This window comes from Acipenser ruthenus, chromosome 14, assembly GCF_902713425.1.
Source record: "Acipenser ruthenus chromosome 14, fAciRut3.2 maternal haplotype, whole genome shotgun sequence".
NCBI classification, from domain to species: domain Eukaryota; kingdom Metazoa; phylum Chordata; class Actinopteri; order Acipenseriformes; family Acipenseridae; genus Acipenser; species Acipenser ruthenus.
In genome coordinates this window covers 33,822,486-33,841,436 of record NC_081202.1, presented here as the reverse complement: position 1 = coordinate 33,841,436, position 18,951 = coordinate 33,822,486, and the positions used below count along the sequence as shown (strand labels likewise).

General features: G+C 40.9%; 1 protein-coding gene across 3 annotated transcripts in view; it reads right to left on the bottom strand.

Annotated features, from left to right (window-relative positions):
- LOC117419544 (chromatin remodeling regulator CECR2-like) overlaps positions 1 to 18,951 on the bottom strand; it is a 70,748-nt gene that overhangs the window by 30,966 nt on the left and 20,831 nt on the right. For all 3 annotated transcript variants that reach the window (XM_058986419.1, XM_058986420.1, XM_058986421.1), the window contains exon 2: positions 6,214 to 6,308. In XM_058986419.1, coding sequence (XP_058842402.1) covers positions 6,214 to 6,308 — 95 coding nt within the window. The remainder of the gene's footprint in view (positions 1 to 6,213; positions 6,309 to 18,951) is intronic.

The following is an 18,951-nucleotide window of genomic DNA, read 5'->3' as shown; positions in this document are numbered from 1 at the left end:
CAAGATTAGTTCCTGCGGGAGGCAGATCTCAAAACAGGGCACAAGACTACTGTCAGAGAACATCAGTTTTCAGTTTTTCAGGATTTTATTGGGGTTGAAATAGTTCAACAACTTATGAGACACCAGCCTCTGGGCTTAATTTACTAAACGTTTCAAACATTGTGTCTTTAATACAAGTATCTTAGTAGCAGACATCCTCCACAACGGCTGTAAAATAGACAAATTAGAGCCATCAGGCTCATGAAAAACTAGATCACCATGACCATACAATGCGTATTAATTTAAAAATGTGACGGACAGATGGACAGGTTTCCTCCACATACCGATACTCTCATTCCTGGAGCTAAAGAATGCCTTAACCTAGTGTCATTACAAAATGTGATAGAAAATGTGTGAATAAGAATACACAAAATAAAAAATAAAAAAACACAACAGCAGTAGAAATGAACTAGCCTAGGCTGCAAGCCTACGAGTGTCAATATAACCCATACAGACACTTGCTGCTTTACAGGCAACAGAATACAGAATTAAACTCCAATCTTAAACTTATATTTAGTCCACCGGCTTCAAAAACAGATCTGCTGTATTTGCCAGGTTTGTTTGTGTTAAGTGAATTCTGTTGAGTTACTTGAACAACTGATTTTAGATTTTAACCAAATTTGAACTTTAAGGGAATTCCAAGAGGCGGTGCAGGTCTGATTTCTCAAGGAGGCGACGTCGCCCGTAACTATATTAAGAATAAAGCACGACTCAAACTCAACATGGAACTGCTGACTACATTTTGTTTGAGATGTGTGGTGGCAAACACCACACATGAAACTGAGGCTTTTCTTTAATATTTTAAAACAGATAGATGTTACCATTTGTGTCAGAACAAGTTTAAAATCCAGTGAGTTGGTTCTGCTGTTTACAATATTAAATACTACATTTGTACACAACACTCGCTCACATTTGGTCACCGTCACAACTGCTGAATGAAACTGGGGTTACTTTATTTTGCTGGTTTTAATACAGTTCAGCACCTGTCTGGCTTACAAGCATTTGCATTTCAATTATATTGTTATTAGTTTATTTATTACCGTCCTTCTCACGCCTCAGTTTTTTAAAACATGAGTTTTTTCCCCCCTAACAGACCGACATCATAGTGCATTCATAAATATTGACATGCTTTTAAAAAAGGGAGATGCAGCATTTTTGAGTTGCAGGCACCAATGGGCTTAACCCTGAAAAACAGTTTACAATTTTTTTTTTTTGACGCATTTGCAATCATTTGCAGTCTGGAGCCCTGTAAAAAAGATTCTAATAAAACTATAATAAAAATGTGCACACTTTTTTAGAAACAAAAGGTTTATCAAAAGTTCTGAATCTGACAAAAAAAAAAAAAGCAGATTCTTTTTAAAACAAATCTAATTATTTTATATTGAGTTTTTTTCTTGAGGAACACTACGTGATCTGCATGTTCTGGTTCACACAAATCCACTGGATTTTAAACCGGCCGGAGATGGTTGAATTTCGGCGTCGCCCTGATGAGGTCAACATTAATAACCTGCCTCCAACTCGGCTTCCGTTTCGCTCTGCTGCCGACCACAACTCCAAGTCTGCTTGCAATTAATTTAACGCGGGTTGCGTGATTGACCTGTCAATGTATATGCACATCATTAGAATTTCTGAATCCTCCTAGCCCCAGTTCAACAAAGAAAAACTAGAACTACAAAAAAAAATGGAATTTGTATAAACACACCCACTCCCCTCCCTCTGAAATGGATTGGGCTAGTTTTGAAAGGCAGTGCTGTTTTTTGGGTTTTTTTTTTTTTTCCTTCACGTGAGACTTGGCAACACTGGCTTGACAAAAACACCCTGAACACAGCGATTGGTAGGTGAGGCTGCTAGAGTGCATGCTAATAAATACTTCTCTAGTTATCAGTGTAGACACACATGAATGCATGTTCATGTTTATGTTGAGATTCAAATTCTACTTAAACCAGTGTATCGACACAGGGGTCACTATATTGATAATTGTATCGTCAAGAAACATATCACAGTTCAGTGTGACTCGGCACACCCCTAGTCTGTCTGTCTGATAAGTAGAGCCACAGTTTGGGCCACCTATTAGGTATCTGTTTTAGCAGGATTACAGCAGCTGTGTTTCCACTCTCCTGTGCACAGTCCTAGGACCCTATGGGCCTGTCTGGCTATATTTAAAACCTGTTAGCGTGAGGCAGAGCGGGCTGGTTTGAGAACAAGCTCCTCAACAGCAGTGTCTGGCAGCGTCGTTATAGGTGTTTGGTTTTACAACCGGCAAACCAGTCAGAGATTAATACAGAGAATGTTTCAAGAGGGACAGAAACATCACGCTTGGACACTTGCAGCTTCCGTTCAATAACGAGTCAAGTAAGCAGACATTTTTCTTTTTCTTTTGGTTCATTAGCCAATTGTCTTATTAACCGTTGAGGTGCCCAGGAGAGGAACAGTCTCCACTGGCTTTTACCATGGCAATGGAAGTAATCATTAGGGCATCAAAATGGGTAGTAGGAGGAGAGCGCTTGGCTTCTGGAATGCGACTACCACCAATTCGAGCATACATGGGATGACATGACAACCATGACTACAACAGTAGCCTGCACTAATTGGTTATTGGGCAAATTAACCAATAACATTGAATGGGCACGAATGCAATTCAAGCCCACTAAATCAAGGAGCATCTCTATAATTAAAGGTAAAGTAGTAGATAAAACGTTCTTCATTAATGGTGAGGCAATACCAACAGTGTCTGAGAAGCCAGTGAAGAGACTTGGGAGATGTTACGACGGGATCTAAAGGACACAGTTCGTGTGGGAGAAGTTAGACAACAAGCAGTGGAAGGGTTGAAGAGCATAGACAGCTGCGCTCTACCAGGCAAACTAAAACACTGGTGCTTTCAGTTTGGTCTACTGCCAAGGTTGCTGTGGCCACTGACTGTGTACGAGGTTTTTTTGACAACAGTAGCGAAGCTGGAAGCTTTAATCAGTTCATACATCAGGAAATGGTTGGGAGTTCCACGCTGCCTCAGCAGAATGGGACTTCATGGTAAAGGAATACTGCAGCTACCAGTCTCCGCTCTAACCGAGGAGTTTAAGTACGCCAAGGTTAGACTGGAAATGACATTACTAGAGTCACGTGACAAATGCGTAAGGGAGGCAGCACCTGTGTTGAAAACTGGAAGAAAGTGGGCGGCAAAGAAAGCTGTGGAAGATGCAAAAGCTGCCCTTCGAATTGGTGATATCATGGGGCAAGTTCAGCATGGAAGAGAGGGTCTTGGTTTCAGTTCAGCTCCTCCTACATGGCACAAGGCAGCCCCAGCTCAACGGAGGAAGCTGGTAGTCAACAAGGTGCAAAAGCAGGAGGAGAGGATGAGGTGTATAAAGGCCATTTCCCAGGCCAAGCAGGGAGAATGGATGAGATGGGAGAGTGTGGAGCAACGCAAGATTGGCTGGCAAGACCTATGGTCAATGGAACAGAGCAGGATCAGTTTCCTCATCAGGTCAACATATGATGTTCTCCCATCACCACAGAACCTAAACCTCTGGGTAGGAGAGGATCCCTCATGTCCTTTGTGTTCATCACCTGCAACATTAAGGCACATTTTGACAGGATGTAAGGTGGCTCTTAGCCAAGGACGGTTTACTTGGCGCCATGACCAGGTGCTGCGATGTTTGGGCTTAGCATTGGAAGACAAGCGTAACATGACCAATAAGTTGCCACCTGTTCCATCAAAACATTACACACAAAAGACAACATTCCTCCGCCCAAGAGAGCAACCACCAAGAAAAGGTGTTAAAATCAATCCTCGCCCAGGACAACTGGAAGCTGCTAGAGACTGGAAAATGCTGGCAGATGTTGGTCAACTGCTTATTTTTCCACCTGAGATTGCCACCACTAACCTTCGACCAGATATTGTCTTGTGGTCTGGATCAGCACGCCTTGTTCACCTGGTAGAGTTAACAGTGCCATGGGAGGATGCTGTAGATGAGGCGTAGGAGAGGAAGAAACTGCGGTATGCTCAACTAGCCACTGAAGCGGAACAGCAAGGATGGAGAGACCGGGTTTACCCAGTGGAGGTGGGTTGTCGAGGATTTGTGGAACACTCTACAACCCGGTTTCTCAGAAACATTGGATTCAGTGGCCAAGAGTTGCGTCGCACAGTGAAGAACTTATCTGAAGCAGCAGAGAGGAGCAGCAACTGGCTGTGGTTGAGACGGAAAGATTCTGGCTGGGGATCTCAAGCACAATAGAAAGAAAGAAACGCTGATGTACAGGTAAGTAAGCTGGGCTGAGTTGAGTGGGGGACGGAGGGGGGTGATGCTGGGACGCCAGAATCACAGTCGAGCCCTCTTGAGGTGTCGTGGGCTAGTCGACGAAACACCGAGGATGGAAGGTGCCCACTTGAAGACCCCAGAGATGTACCCTACTTAGCTCAATCCAGACGGTTGTCATGCTGATGCGCTGGGGAGACCGCACTGTGGTTGATCCCCGGAGCCAGCATCGCAGCCGTTGTGTGTGCTGATGCGCTAGGGGGGCAATAAGCTGATCCCTGGAGCCAGCATTACACTTCAGCCATTAACACCAGACAGAAGGATATCTACATCATCATATGGAAGGAAACGCAAACGGATGGAGACACATATGGATCACATTAGTTTACTGTAAAGCTACGTCTTAGTTGGTGCTTATCTTGGCGAGAGCAGAGTTCAAATCAGCATGTAATGGAAATCATACATTTACAATACAATATAGATAAAGCATGTACCGTGTTTATGACCAACAATGACCCCATCACACCTCACAGGAGTGCAATAAAAGCTGGAATACATGACTGTTAAACATAAGAAAGTTTACAAACGAGAGGCCATTCGGCCCATCTTGCTCGTTTGGTTGTTAGTAGCTTATTGATCCCAGAATCTCATTAAGCAGCTTCTTGAAGGATCCCAGGGTGTCGGCTTCAACAACATCACTGGGGAGTTGGATCCAGACTCTCAATTCTCTGTGTAAAAAAGTCCCTCCTATTTTTTGTTCTGAATGCCCCTTTATCTAATCTCCAGTTGTGACCCCTGGTCCTTGTTTCTTTTTCCATGTCAAAAAAGTCCCTTGGGTTGACATTGTCAATACCTTTTAGAATATTGAATGTTTGAATCAGATCGCCATGTAGTCTTCTTTGTTCAAGACTAAATAGATTCAATTCTTTGAACTTGTCTGCATATGACATGCCTTTTAAACCCGGAATGATTATGGTCGCTCTTCTCTGCACTCTTTCTAGAGCAGCAATATCCTTTTTGTAACGAGGTGACCAGAACTATATTCTAGATGAGGTCTTACTAATGCATTGTAAAGTTTTAACATTACTTCCCTTGATTTAAATTCAACACTTTTCACTATATATCTTGTAGCCTTTTTTATAGCTTCCCCACACTGTCTAAAAGACATTTCTGAGTCAACAAACTCAGAGGTCTCTCATAGATTCCTTCTGCAATTTCAGTATCTCCCATATGATATTTATAATGCACATTTTTATTGCCTGCATGCAGTACATTACACTTTTCTCTATTAAATGTAATTTGCCATGTGTCTGCCCAGGGCTTGATGTGCAACAGGCAGCCTGCTTGCTGAAATGAGCATGTAGACAAGCTGTGCAGTGAGGACAGTGCCTGTATGTGACTGGTGTAGGAAAACATGTAGCATGTATGCTGGCAGGAAGACGCTCCCCTTCAAATCTGTCATCTGTTACCCACTGTGAGCCATGCCCTCCAGTTTGCAAACCGCTGCATTAGCCTCTGATGAGTCTGATAGAGTCGTTCCCATGAAAGAAAAAATGGTACTGACTACTACCAGGCAGAGTGTAGGTAGGAACCTTGTGACTTTCCACACACAGCTCTCCCATGCACCTCATTGATTCCAACCTGAACTACATTCCCTGCTGTTCAGGGCAGGCCCTCACCCGAACAGTGCCTACCATTCATAGGGGGGACTTGGAAGGGAAACTGCCACTCCAGTGGTTTGCAACACACACAGTGGATCAATATTATATCATTGCATTACATGCTCAAGAAGCTACATTGATAGTCCTATTGAGCTTGAATATAGCCCAGGGCTAGATCGAGCTTTCCCTTGCTGTGTATTTGGTGGAGGAAAACTGGACCTACAACAGAAGGGATGGCGCTCTGCTAATGTGTTACTCACGTGATATCTGTGCGCTGATAGCAGCCCTGAAGAAGACAAGAGATGAGATCAAACAGAAAGTCAATGTCCTGGTTGTGAAGCGCGTCTTCAAGTTCCTAATGGAGGCAGAGAGAGCAAGACAGACAGACACAGACAGACAGACAGACAGACAGACAGACAGAGAGAGAGAGAGAGAGAGACTATTCAGTTAAATGCATCTCAAACAATTCTTAATGTATCTTTGCTTATTGATTTAAAAGAAAGAATGCTGGGGGAAATCATTTTAATCTGAACTGCAGTAATCTCCTGATTCCACACACACTTGTGTTGGTTTTACAGAACAGTGCCATCTGCTGGACACAGCCAGGTCTCCTCAGTCAGTACAGTACTTGCCTCAACCTCTACTACAGCGGTTCTCAAACTGTGGGGTCACCAGTGCCTTTCAATGGGGTTGCGAATACTTGTGCAATTTAAAAAAAAAAAAAAAAAAAACACACAACGCACTTTATAGTTTAAGAAATAGGTACATTCATTTATTTATCACTTTTTACTCCAAATTAGTCCTCACTTTCTCTTCCTTCCTTTGTCTGAACGTTCTGAACTGGTTACTTAGCAACCAACTAAGGCTTTTTTCCACCGTTACATGTCAGCCAATCAGCACTTCTGTACCGGTCCTTGCATGTCAGCCAATCAGCGGAATACACTTCTGTAGTGTTAACTCGACTATATTTGCTGTAAAGGGAGTTCAGAAAGTTTTACTTTAGTGTGTTAATATAAGAACTAGCAGTACCTTTCTGGATGCATGACAGGCCACGGGCTGACAGCCCTACAAATCTGTTTTCCCTATAGTTATAATGGGTGCATGTTCTGCACTGGGACTGACCCCTCACCAGCACAAAAAAGGTGCACATGGGACTTGGGGTATAAATATTGGGTGAAATCTATGCTCCACAAGCTAGTCTGGAGCATATCATGACATCACCGAGAGTCCAAGACCGTGCTGACATCACCGCGCGGGCCATTACAGCGCTATGACATCACCGCGCCGACCTACAATTCAATTCCCAGAAGACTCCGAGATGTTCAGAAACGTGTCACTTACCAGGAACTCCCCCTGCCCCCCTCAGTATGCAGGTTTTAATATGACCTAGCAGTGTCAGTGAGAGACTCGTATTGCACAATTGCAAAGCAGTCGCATTCCAGGTTTTACTACCAGCCCCCCATCCCATCTCAAGGAAGAAATAAACAAAACAGGGGGTACTTCTAAGGGTCATAGGGGTACGCAGGACGACTCAGAAATGCACAAATAAAAATGAAATGATTTAACAGTATTATACAGTATCTCTAAACCACTGTGCATAAATATTACATTTTTGTTTAAAGACACAGAATATATCATGTCCGTACTTACACATGCGTGACTTCGATTGAGTGGGCAGGATTTCCATTAGGGTGGGTGAAGCAGGCGTCTGGCGATTGTTCCTATGAACTCTGCTGTTTTCAAGTTGTTGTATACTAATTGAATACTAATTATTATTAAGTCATTTAGCAGACGCTTTTATCCAAATCAACTTAGAGACTTGGGGGGTGAACCTCCTGGTAATAAGCCCCTTTCTTTAACCAGTGGACCATCAAGCCTTCTAAAATCAAGAAAGTGCAATCTTTCTGCATTTTTTAGAACTACAGTATAAATGCTCTGGTAAATATAATTATTAATGATAATACTCATACTTTGACGGTTTGTGTTTCATTTATTAGGCGCGGCTGCATTTCAGTAACAGCAATAGCATCTGGTTGAATTTGTTTTCGGTGTTTGATGAAATGGATACATTGCTTACTTGCAAAACAAAGGAAGAAAGCACAAGAGTCTACAGAAAATGCAAAGCGACAGAAAGTCATACCGAATCCCTTTGGATAATTTGTTCACTTTAATAAAAACGTGTATCATTGTTAGTAGTTATTATAGTTTTATCTTGAGGTAAACATTTTAAATGGCACATAATTATGCAGAGATGGGAAGTAAACGGTAATGTAAAAAACTTTTACAATGCACACTACTTTGTATTAATTATACTAACTTTACCGAATAGAAAGCGAATACAACTGTTTCCAAAGATTACTAAATACTTTTCTTTTAATTCTGTGGATCCAAATACTTGTAATTAAAAGTTTTAAGAATTAAGCCTACTGTACTCTGTCCTAAACCAGCAGTTTGTCACCCATAATAATACAGGGAGGGAAAGAAATGTATTAATCAGGATTATTCTCCACTTTATTACAACTGTTGTGCCATTCAGTAGAGTGAGAATTGTAAAGGGGTACTTGAGCTGAAACCTCCAGACAGAAGGGGTGCAGCTTAAAAAAAAAGGTTAAAAACCCCTGCTGTAAGCTGCTGGAGAATAGATTTATACCGTGTGTGTGTGTGTGCATTCCTAAAATCCCCCTATTCTGTTTTCTAATATATTAAAAAAGTTCCAAATCAAAAAACTGCCCGTTCTGCTTGTTACAGTTACATACTGCTTTGTTTGTGTTGTGCTCTTGTAGCCCTGAATAAATATATTTTCAAAAGAAACAAGAAATCACCATTTAATGTGTGCAACAGAAGCATACATGGGATACCTTTGACAAACAACTGTGGATATTGGCCAATTGCAATATAAGCTGAGCCCTTGAGGGTGGAAGACTCACTCAAACATATGAATGCACAATTAAATAATAATAATAATAATAATAATAATAATAATAATAATAATAATAATAATAATAATAATAATAATAATAAATAGCTTCTGCTGGGAACTCAGATAGAGGGGAATGGGGAAGAGCTGCAAGTCTCACGCTGTCGTGGAAGAATTGGATCAAACTTGCGCCTTTGACAATTCAAAAATATTAGATGTACATATCTCTGTGTTGTATTTGTAAGGGTCTTTTAATATACCCTTTTATTAGAAATAGTTTACAGACCCTGATTAGCAGTTGTACTAGAAAATAAAAATAATAATAACACTATGTAACACAATTTTTGTTCCTGGGTAGTAAGTGTTATTTCCGAATTGCTTATGCCTCAAAAGTATAGAAAATGGCTATTATTCCCCACAAACTTTGCTTTTGTGACCAGGACAGTGATATTTTGAAATTTACCTATTTCCAATGAGAAAACGTGCAAATTTGTGTCTTTTCGTTCACATAAAGTCAGGAAAAAACAACATAAGAATCCAAATTAACATGTATTTATACTAAAGTAAATAAAAAATGACTACAAAAGATTTAGAAGCGAGTAGTTTTTCGAGATTTACGATTATACTGTAAATCACTTTCACGAATCAGCCCCCAAATGTAGTCTCCCATCATGTTCTCGTTATACTGTCCTTGGTAGCGGCGTTCAAAGTCCAATATATCCTGTTGGAAGCGCTCGCCTTGCTTCTCCGAGTACGCTCCCATGTTCTCCTTGAATTTATCAAGATGAGCATCAAGGATATGGACTTTGAGGGACATCCTACTGCCCATTGTGCCGTAGTTCTTCACCAGAGTCTCAACCAGCTCCACATAGTTTTCGGCCTTGTGATTGCCCAGGAAGCCCCGAACCACTGCGACAAAGCTGTTCCAAGCCGCTTTCTCCTTACTAGTGAGCTTCTTGGGGAATTCATTGCACTCCAGGATCTTCTTTATCTGTGGTCCGACGAAGACACCGGCTTTGACCTTTGCCTCAGACAGCTTAGGGAAGGAGTCGAAGGTACTTGAAGGCTGCCGACTCCTTATCTAGAGCTCTGACAAATTGTTTCATAAGGCCCAATTTGATGTGCAGTGGTGGCATCAGCACCTTCCGGGGGTCCACCAGTGGCTCCCACTTGACGTTGTTCCTCCCCACAGAGAACTCGGTCCGCTGTGGCCAGTCCCGCCTGTGGTAGTGAGCCTTGGTGTCCCTGCTGTCCCAAAGACAAAGATAGCAGGGAAACTTGGTAAAACCGCCTTGGAGACCCATCAGGAATGCCACCATTTTGAAGTCTCCTATGACCTTGATGCCATCTCAGAAAAATGCAGATATGTATCCACTTAGGCAGCTGGAACTAAACTGAACTGGTGGGCTTAAGGCCCCTGTATTTATACTACTATTTATATTACTGGAAAGTTCTAGAAAGTTCTAGAAGTTACTCCAAGTTTACTCAGCACTGAATCTATCTGGAATGTTCTGGAAAATAGGTAAAATTTCAAAATATCACTGTCCTGGTCACAAAAGCAAAGTTTGTGGGGAATAATACCCATTTTCTATACTTTTGAGGCATAAGCAATTAGGAAATAACACTTACTACCCAGGAACCAAAAAAATAAATAAATTTGTTACACAGTATAAAAATAATAACAATAATAACAACAACAACAACAACAACAACAACAACATGCCCAGCAAGTACATAAAAAGGGGAATTATCTGACAACATTTTAATTTCAAACAAAAGCAAACAGTGCAGAAGCAAGGACAACAATATAAATTTTAACTATTTAAAAAACGAATCTGTACAAAATATATTTAAAAAAAAAAAAAAATCCAAAATACGCCATGTCCCCAATCCTGGATGTCCTGTGTTCACTCACACATTATATTATGTGTAAGTGAACAAAAACAATGCATCCCCAGTGGCATACTCGAAAGGGACTGGCTTTTCAGATGGATTGATTTGCTCCAGTAACATGAAGTCAAATGGATAGGCCTACGTGAAAGATGGCTGGAAAGCACAAGCAACTGAGAAAAAGCAACACAATGCAGAAGGGTTTCATATATTCAGACAATAACTCAAAGTGTACTACTGCCCAGCAAAAACTAAAAAAGTCACCTTGATTACGGCAGCCACAGCTGGTCACCACCACGCTAGGCAAGTTTATATAACCCTCCAAATACAAGATACAAGGCTTTCGACGGTGCTGTATGTCTGCAGTACTGTTAATTACTCACATGTGTAATAGTTGTGTAGAGTATAACGCTACTGTAATATATCTCAAAGTGTTGGGTCTTTATCATCTTGAAAAAAAGTTACTACTACATTCACGTACATGCTTCCCTCAGCAACACTGTTTTCAGGCATCATAGTGTTTCACCGATAACAACTAGAATGCACTCCAACAGTGATATATTTAGGATTTTTTTTCTTTTGTCGTTTAAAAAATTGCAACTTTGAGTACCACACATAGAACATTATGAATAGGTTTTACTGGGACAAAAGGGACCGCAATGCATTCAAAGTTGCAATGTAGTTATGTGGCAGGGTAGAACAGCACATAAATAGGACAAGAAATGTTATTTTGGGATTTAAGAACAGGTGATTTAATGTATTGTTTTGTGTGTATTTAAAAAAATGGTTTGTGTGTTGTACTGAATGATTTGAATGCACTGGTTTGTGTTAATTTCAAATATGATGTTTTGTTTATTACTGTACAGTTAAAGGTGGTTTAGCAGAGGCGATGGTAGCAGCTCATCTGTCAGACATCTCGTGAGAATGTGTGGTCGGCAGAGAATAGAGTTGCTGACAACCACGCAAATATTAAACTCATGCAGAATGTGACCATCTCCATCTACTAACCTGGAGATGGTCACATGTATAAAAAACTGCAGCATTTGCTTATTGGGGTGGGTGTTTTAGAAAGAGGAATATATATGAGAGAGAGAGAGAGAGAGAGAAAGAGAAAGAAAGAAAGAGAAAGAGAAAGAGAGAGAGAGACGAAAGCGAAATAGAAATAAAGCAATCGCTCCTCTGGCTGGGAAGCACCTGCACAGTATTTGTTTTTAGTGGAGGGAGATATCCGTGTTCGTGACCTGTTTTTGTATGCACTTTTGTTTTGCTCTGTGAGCAGTGTTTTGTCAACCCTTTTTATTTATTATTGTTTTGAATAAAAACAACGGCGCAACAGCGCTTTCACCCCCGCAAGTACCTGCCTGTGTTTCTCGACCAGCTTCCTGATCTAGGAACGTCACTACTCTGCTGTCCTGCCAGACGGGTTCCATGCTCTAAATGCTGGTATGCTTATTGGATGCTGACACGGCTACTCCTCTGAATAGACACGAACATGATTGTGTTTCGTCATGCAAATCCCTGTCCGTCCCTTCCAGCTATGGCACTGAAAGGCTGTAGCAAAAAATGCAAAACATGCTTACAGAAGGCCGCAGGGCTGTCCAACTGCAGGAAAAACAAAAGGCAACAGCTGTGGTAAAATGGAGGTCCGAATTAAAACATTCAGATCTGTCAGAAGGTAAATTGCCAAGACGTCTGTCTGTCTACAATTATTATTATTATTATTATTATTATTATTATTATTATTATTATTATTATTATTATTTATTTCTTAGCAGACGCCCTTATCCAGAGCGACTTACAATTGTTACAAGCTATCACATTATTTTTACATACAATTACATTTTTTTTTTTTTACATACAATTACCCATTTATACAGTTGGGTTTTTACTAGAGCAATCTAGGTAAAGTACCTTGCTCAAGGGTACAGCAGCAGAGTCCCTCACTGGGGATTGAACCCACAACCCTCCGGTCAAGAGTCCAGAGCCCTAACCACTACTCCACACTGCTACAATAGGTGGCAAATAGCCTGCGTCCTCATATCAGCTTGTCCTTGTTACACAACAGTAATGGGCAAACGAGAAGGGGAACAGCATTTCAGATAAATTGTGTTTAATTAATGAGTTTAATTTGTTTTGTACCGTAGAAATAATGAACAAATTTTAAGGCAGAAGGAATTCAGCATCTCTCCTTAATGGAGGAAAAGGTCAATTTGCAGACTCAAAATTCAAGCTTAAAAAGAAACATGTAAAAAAAAACTACTGTAACAGAGTTTGAATTATGTTAATTAACTTCATTTTTCTTGCGACTTTCTTGCAAAACAACTGCTGTGCAGTTGCCAGTATATGGAAGAGATTAAACCAAAAATGCTATACGTACAGTAGGTATTTTGCTCAGAAAGGTTTTCAGTTCATTTCTCCTGGTTTTATCCTGTGACATTTATAAAGACATAACAAGATGGTTTATTTTACTAAAATGTGCAAAAACAAGAACAATAATCTTCCTCCTGTCTTTTTCCATTCAGCTAGTCTACTTCACACATCAGCTAACCCCTTACTGTACTGTGCCAGGCCAAATGCTACAAGTCTGAGCCTTTGGAGAACGGAATCTAATTTTTCAGTTCAGCAAACCTTGCGTCCCCAAGGGATTTGGAAACAGCTACTGTACACATTCTGTCTGCTTTTAAAAGCTCTGGGTTTCCTCCCTGTCGATTACAATCCTGTCAGGGCTGTACCCTCCCATTCTCTGAGCCACAGTGCTGAATCAGGGGTGCGTTTCAACAACCATGCAAACTAGATGCTACAATGAAGTCCAAATAAAATTATTATCGTCATCTACAGCAGGGGCTCCTAAACTTTCTCAGTTCAAGGGCCACTAGAACCCCTTTATAAAAAGGTGGTGATCATGAAGGATCCCCCTCTATGGTTGTGAACCACTTCATAATGTTACTGTAGCACAGACATTTAAGGTTCACAGTGAATAAATGTACAATAGAGCTGACATCAATGTCTAAGGGGTGTTGCAGTGGTTTCTATTTCCATTTAAACTATATATACTATGCATGTTGCAGTAATGTATCAAAAGTGATGCTTGTACTGTTTAGGACTATTTATGGAAGGCTTTTAAATTATAGGGAAAAGACTGAAGAAACATTGAAAATGGCCTCCACTGTACACTTACTGCTATGTACACACTGCGTTTGTTTCAAGACGTTTTTCAAATCAAGTAAGCTTATTTGTATATAAAAAAACGACAATAGAGTCTCAGTCCTTTCCCCGCTAGTGTCATCTTTATGGCACATAGCTGAAATCCTAAATAATATTAATGTCCCTGGCAGCAGACTCTTTAGCGCACGCAAGAACTTGCAGAATGGATAAAACTGTGTTGAGAATTAAGAAAACGCATCTGTAGAGCAAAACATTGACATTTTTAATTTTCATAGCTGAATAGGTGACGGGGCTATGCCTCGTCAAGCCCAGAGGTGCTACTGCTTTTACAGCCAGTTATTTAGTAAAAATAGTACTGAACTACAGAAATTATAAAAAAAAAAAAAAGGAAGGAAGCTTATCAGGGGCGATGTATACAATACTGACTTGCCTGTCCTCTTATGAAAGGGATCAAACACTTGCTTGGACACCTCCTAGACAACAGTTCATGATTTTTCCTGGCAAGCACGTGTTGTCAGCACTTGGCTGTGATTAGTTAATCCACCGACGGTACTGCGCGGCAGCCAGAAAATAATTGCTCTGGATTCGATTTGAGCGGTACCGGACAGCGACACCGCGGGACTAGCAGCTTCGTCCCACGCTGATTTGTCCAACACCATAGGAAAGCAATGGCAGCGATACACAGCAAAATGCCGGTCTGTCCTGGGTTTAAGGCAAACACTTTCGTTGGTAAACTTAAATAATGTTATAACTATGCGCGTTACAAAAATGTCCTTGTTTCTAGAGTAGAATTTCTGAATACTGCACAAAAGAAAAAATTAACTGCTGCTATAGCAAAGTCTCTCCAAGCCAGGAACAAGCCCACCGCTTAGAGTCACAGCAGACTTCTGTCTCCGAGTCAACTCATGTGTGAACATTTTAAAAGACTACAGGAGGGGTTCACCCCTCCTAAAGGACACCTAAAGATGAGGTTCAAGTTCAACCAGTGTTCTACCATTCAGATGGCAGCAACTTTGAACCCTCCCCTGCTTCATATTGTTGGGTCTGTATTGAGGTTTTATGGAGCATTAATAATTCAGAAAGTAAACTCTTGTGCTGTGAATAGGCTCTGGCCTGCTGCAGAGAAGCCAGAGCAGCCAGCGTCTACTGGGACTGGGGTTGTCAGCTGAGGCAGTCCTTAAATCCAGACCCCCCTCCCAAAACACTGCTCCCCCTGCCCCAGCTCGAGACAAGGCCCCTTGCCCTGGAGACAGATGCCACTGTTTTCCCAGAATCCCCCTCTGCTCTTCACAGCAGAGGCAGAGGGGAGGACATTCAAAATCGGCCCTCTGCAATCCATCCCCCCACAGACATCGTAATGCCATTCCATTTAACTGCTACACCGCACACGCATGAGCCCCTCCCTTCCTCCACTCAAAACAACTGCTTAACCCCTTAATCACCAGGTAGGTTCTCGGTGTTACACAATTCTGTTTATGGTTCAGTGCAGGTCTTTAGTCCAAGTAGGTCCTAAATAAAGTTGAATCTGCTATAACTTGTGCACCACTGCTAAAAAAATACAGTTCACTAAAATCAAACAGACAACAGATTCAAGTAATGCCTTCATCAGCGTAGTGATACTGGACCACAATACAATAAAATACGTTTGTACCAAAGGGTACATTTGGACTTTGAGGTTTGGAACACAATTACGAATCAAGGTTCGAGCCTTCAGCAGTGTAAATAAATAGTATAAATTGCTGTGGGTCGAGAACTTGCCGTTTATAAAAAACGCAAATTACCTCTAAACCGTGCAGTGATAGGGGTCTCAAATCTTCCCTCCATCTTCCACCAGCTATCTAAATCAACCTCCAAACTCGGTCCCAGAACTTGTCACTTTCCCCAGACTTCCTGTTGTTCATTCATGTGGTGAATGGAATGCCTGAGCGATCAGTGAACAGGTTGCCGCGGACAATGTGTTGTTCTATACCTACAGTACTAGGAGGCAGCAGTATATACAGTACAAGCCATGTAGAGCTACCTGGCCAGGCTTGCATATGCCTTGTGCAATATGCAGCATACGTATGGATTTTGGGGAGAGGAATACAAATATGATCACCTGCTTCAGGTCTGTCATCCACAACTCAAGTCTGTGCTTCCTGCTAGAGATTTGCTGTAGTTTAAAAAAAAGAAATGGAGCCACTTCACCAGAACTTGAATGCCAACTCAAACACCATCTTCAATACTGAACTTTACTATTGGTACTATTTTTTTCAGGTCAGTAGCAAATTTCACAGTAACTAACAAACTCAGACAGATTCACATAGAACAATAGATCAGAAAGGTATTATTATTATTATTATTTATTTGTTTGGCAGACACCTTTATCCATTGGTAAACTAGCTGCAGTCTGATTCAGGTTTTTAGTAATCTTAGTGTCCTGCTACTGACATAACACATTTTAAGTTTTCCCTTGAAACCACGATGCTATTAGAATAAAAAAATTAAACAGTGCATGCACAAACAGGGTCTTCATAAACATCAGACAGACTGCCATGCTCCGCGCAGAATGGTCCTTTATATTTTCACATTTAAAATTTGACTTGCGTCCCTTTTGTATCCGAAATTTCCACAGTAAAAATCATCTAGACACCTAGGCAAAATCTCATAAGCAAGACTAACCAGTAAGTGCATCTCGCACTTCTGAGTGTAACCGTTAAACCTGTCCCCCACTCCCAGTGGATGTAAAAAGTAGCACACAACCTACAGTGCAGTATGTGCTATTTCTTATAATATTATATCCACTGGGGGCAGGTTAATGGTGTAACCAGGAGTGCTTTAAACTTGAGTTTTAAAACACAAAAATTCAACAGAATGGGATAACGGAAACAGAGGAAAAATATTATCCTAGATACATTGTTCCGGTAAGTCTCCTCTTTCTCTGCCAGAGCCCGACACCCATGACTTGGATGACAATGGCTGAAATTCAAGCGCTGCCGGTCACAGGAGGAGAATTATGATCCCTGGTACAATCAAGTTAAAGGGGGAGTGATAGGATAGCGTTACAGGAGCCTGTGACTTAAAAAGGCCACCGATACAGTATAGCATGCACGCTACCTCCACTCTGGCTCCAACACCACGACAGTGGCGACTCAAAGGCCAGAAGTAAAGCCACAGTGCACTTTGATCAAACATCAAAAACTGAAACCACAGATGAGAAGGGGGGATGACTACACCACTATATATAAAAAAACTCCATCTTTGAAATTAATAGCTAGCTCTAAAATAAACCTTGAAGCAGATGATTTAGGAAGAAATCTCATTTTACTAGTTCAGGATTTACCCTACAGTATTCCTACATTCCTGACAGATTTTTCTGGTTTCCATTTCCCAAATATATTTTTGAACTACTGAGTGGCAGCAAATTCCTACATTTCTACTGGAGACTCCTCGGACAGGGAGGATTGCACACGCTTGTGTGATTTAAATTAGAAACGAAGGATTGTTCTTGCTAGGGGAGTTTGATAGGGAGGATTTGCAGTACACGCTCATGGGATTTAAAACAGAATTGCAAATTGTGGCGAAATGTAAAATAAATGCCTTAGGCACACAAAAACCCCAGAAGAATATGCCCGTGACCATAAGGATTTAGTTGTGGAAGACAAAAGGTACGACTTAAGTGCGCAAGTACTGTTGAGATACTATACATATTGTGCCAGAAAGAAAAAACACCCAAGTATTTTGGAAATTAACAGGAAACAATAATTTCATACAGTATATAAAAAGAAAAAACAAAAAAACAAAAACACCACACACCCCAACAATTTCAGGGTACATCTCCATAAAACTCAAATAGCTAAAAATAAAACCACGAAAAATTAAAAACATTGAAAAACAGAAGCCCTAATTATAAAATATAGCACAGATAGAAAAGCTAACAGTAACAATTATATACGCAGTGACCAAAGGGGATAGTGTATGAAGAATGTGTATTTCTTTTTGGTGCGGTAGTGATTAGGTCCCCTCTCATAGTGACAGGAATATAAACACACATTTACTGCAAGTGAGAGTCTTTGGGAAACCAAGAATAAGCAAGGATGGAATAGAAGGGGAGGGGGGAGAGTGCGGAGACAGGTGAAGAGGGAAATCAAAAAGAGCTGTAATTAAGTCCCCTGGTTCACATCTTAATGATACAAAGGGGATCGATTTCTTCCTCCACTGCCTTTGTAACCCCCTCTACAGAATGTGATGACCACAGCCATGCACTAAAGTTCCAGTTCTATAGAACAAGCCTGTCACAGACATCCATCCCGACACAGCTGTGAAAACACAAGAGCTATCAGTAACATGACCTATATGTGCTGTATGTAAACAAGTTTAAGACGGGCTGATGCTTTCATAATCCCAAATTCGAATGCTCTCAATAGTATGTACTAGGGGTGTGTAATTACCTTTAAGAAATCTGAAGTGGTTAGGTATAATTACATGGAATAAAACGTGTTCATTACTCAACACAAAACAATGCGGCCCCTCGGTTTCCCTTCTTTACACAAATATCAATCAATAACAAATGACAGTGGTATTAACGAAAACTAAACTTATATTTTTTAGCGATTATTGGTCTTACTTATTCTTTTGACATGAAATCTCCCCCAACTTTCCTTAGTTTACTTAGAAATACACAATCTCTGCTGTGAATTGTGGGATTGTAGTCCTGGGAAGGATGTTCTCTCATTAAACTCCACAAATATTTTTTCCTCCAAAAATACATATCCCAGTTTCCACAGTGGTAGCTCGAGTTGTAATTGTAAAGATGAGGCATAGGCATAGTGCGTTTCGATTTATTTAATACCTGCCGACAAATACTTCCTAAAAGGTAATTCCTCTAAAAATACAAGTGTCAGCACACCCCTAGTTTGTGCTGATCAGGTTGTCCAACAGGTTTGTCATTGAGCTCCACAATATGGCTCTGTTGAAGTCTCCCATTTGAACCTGTAATCTTTGGTAGAAGCAAGCACAGTCAGCATTCAATGTTGCGTTTTAAACA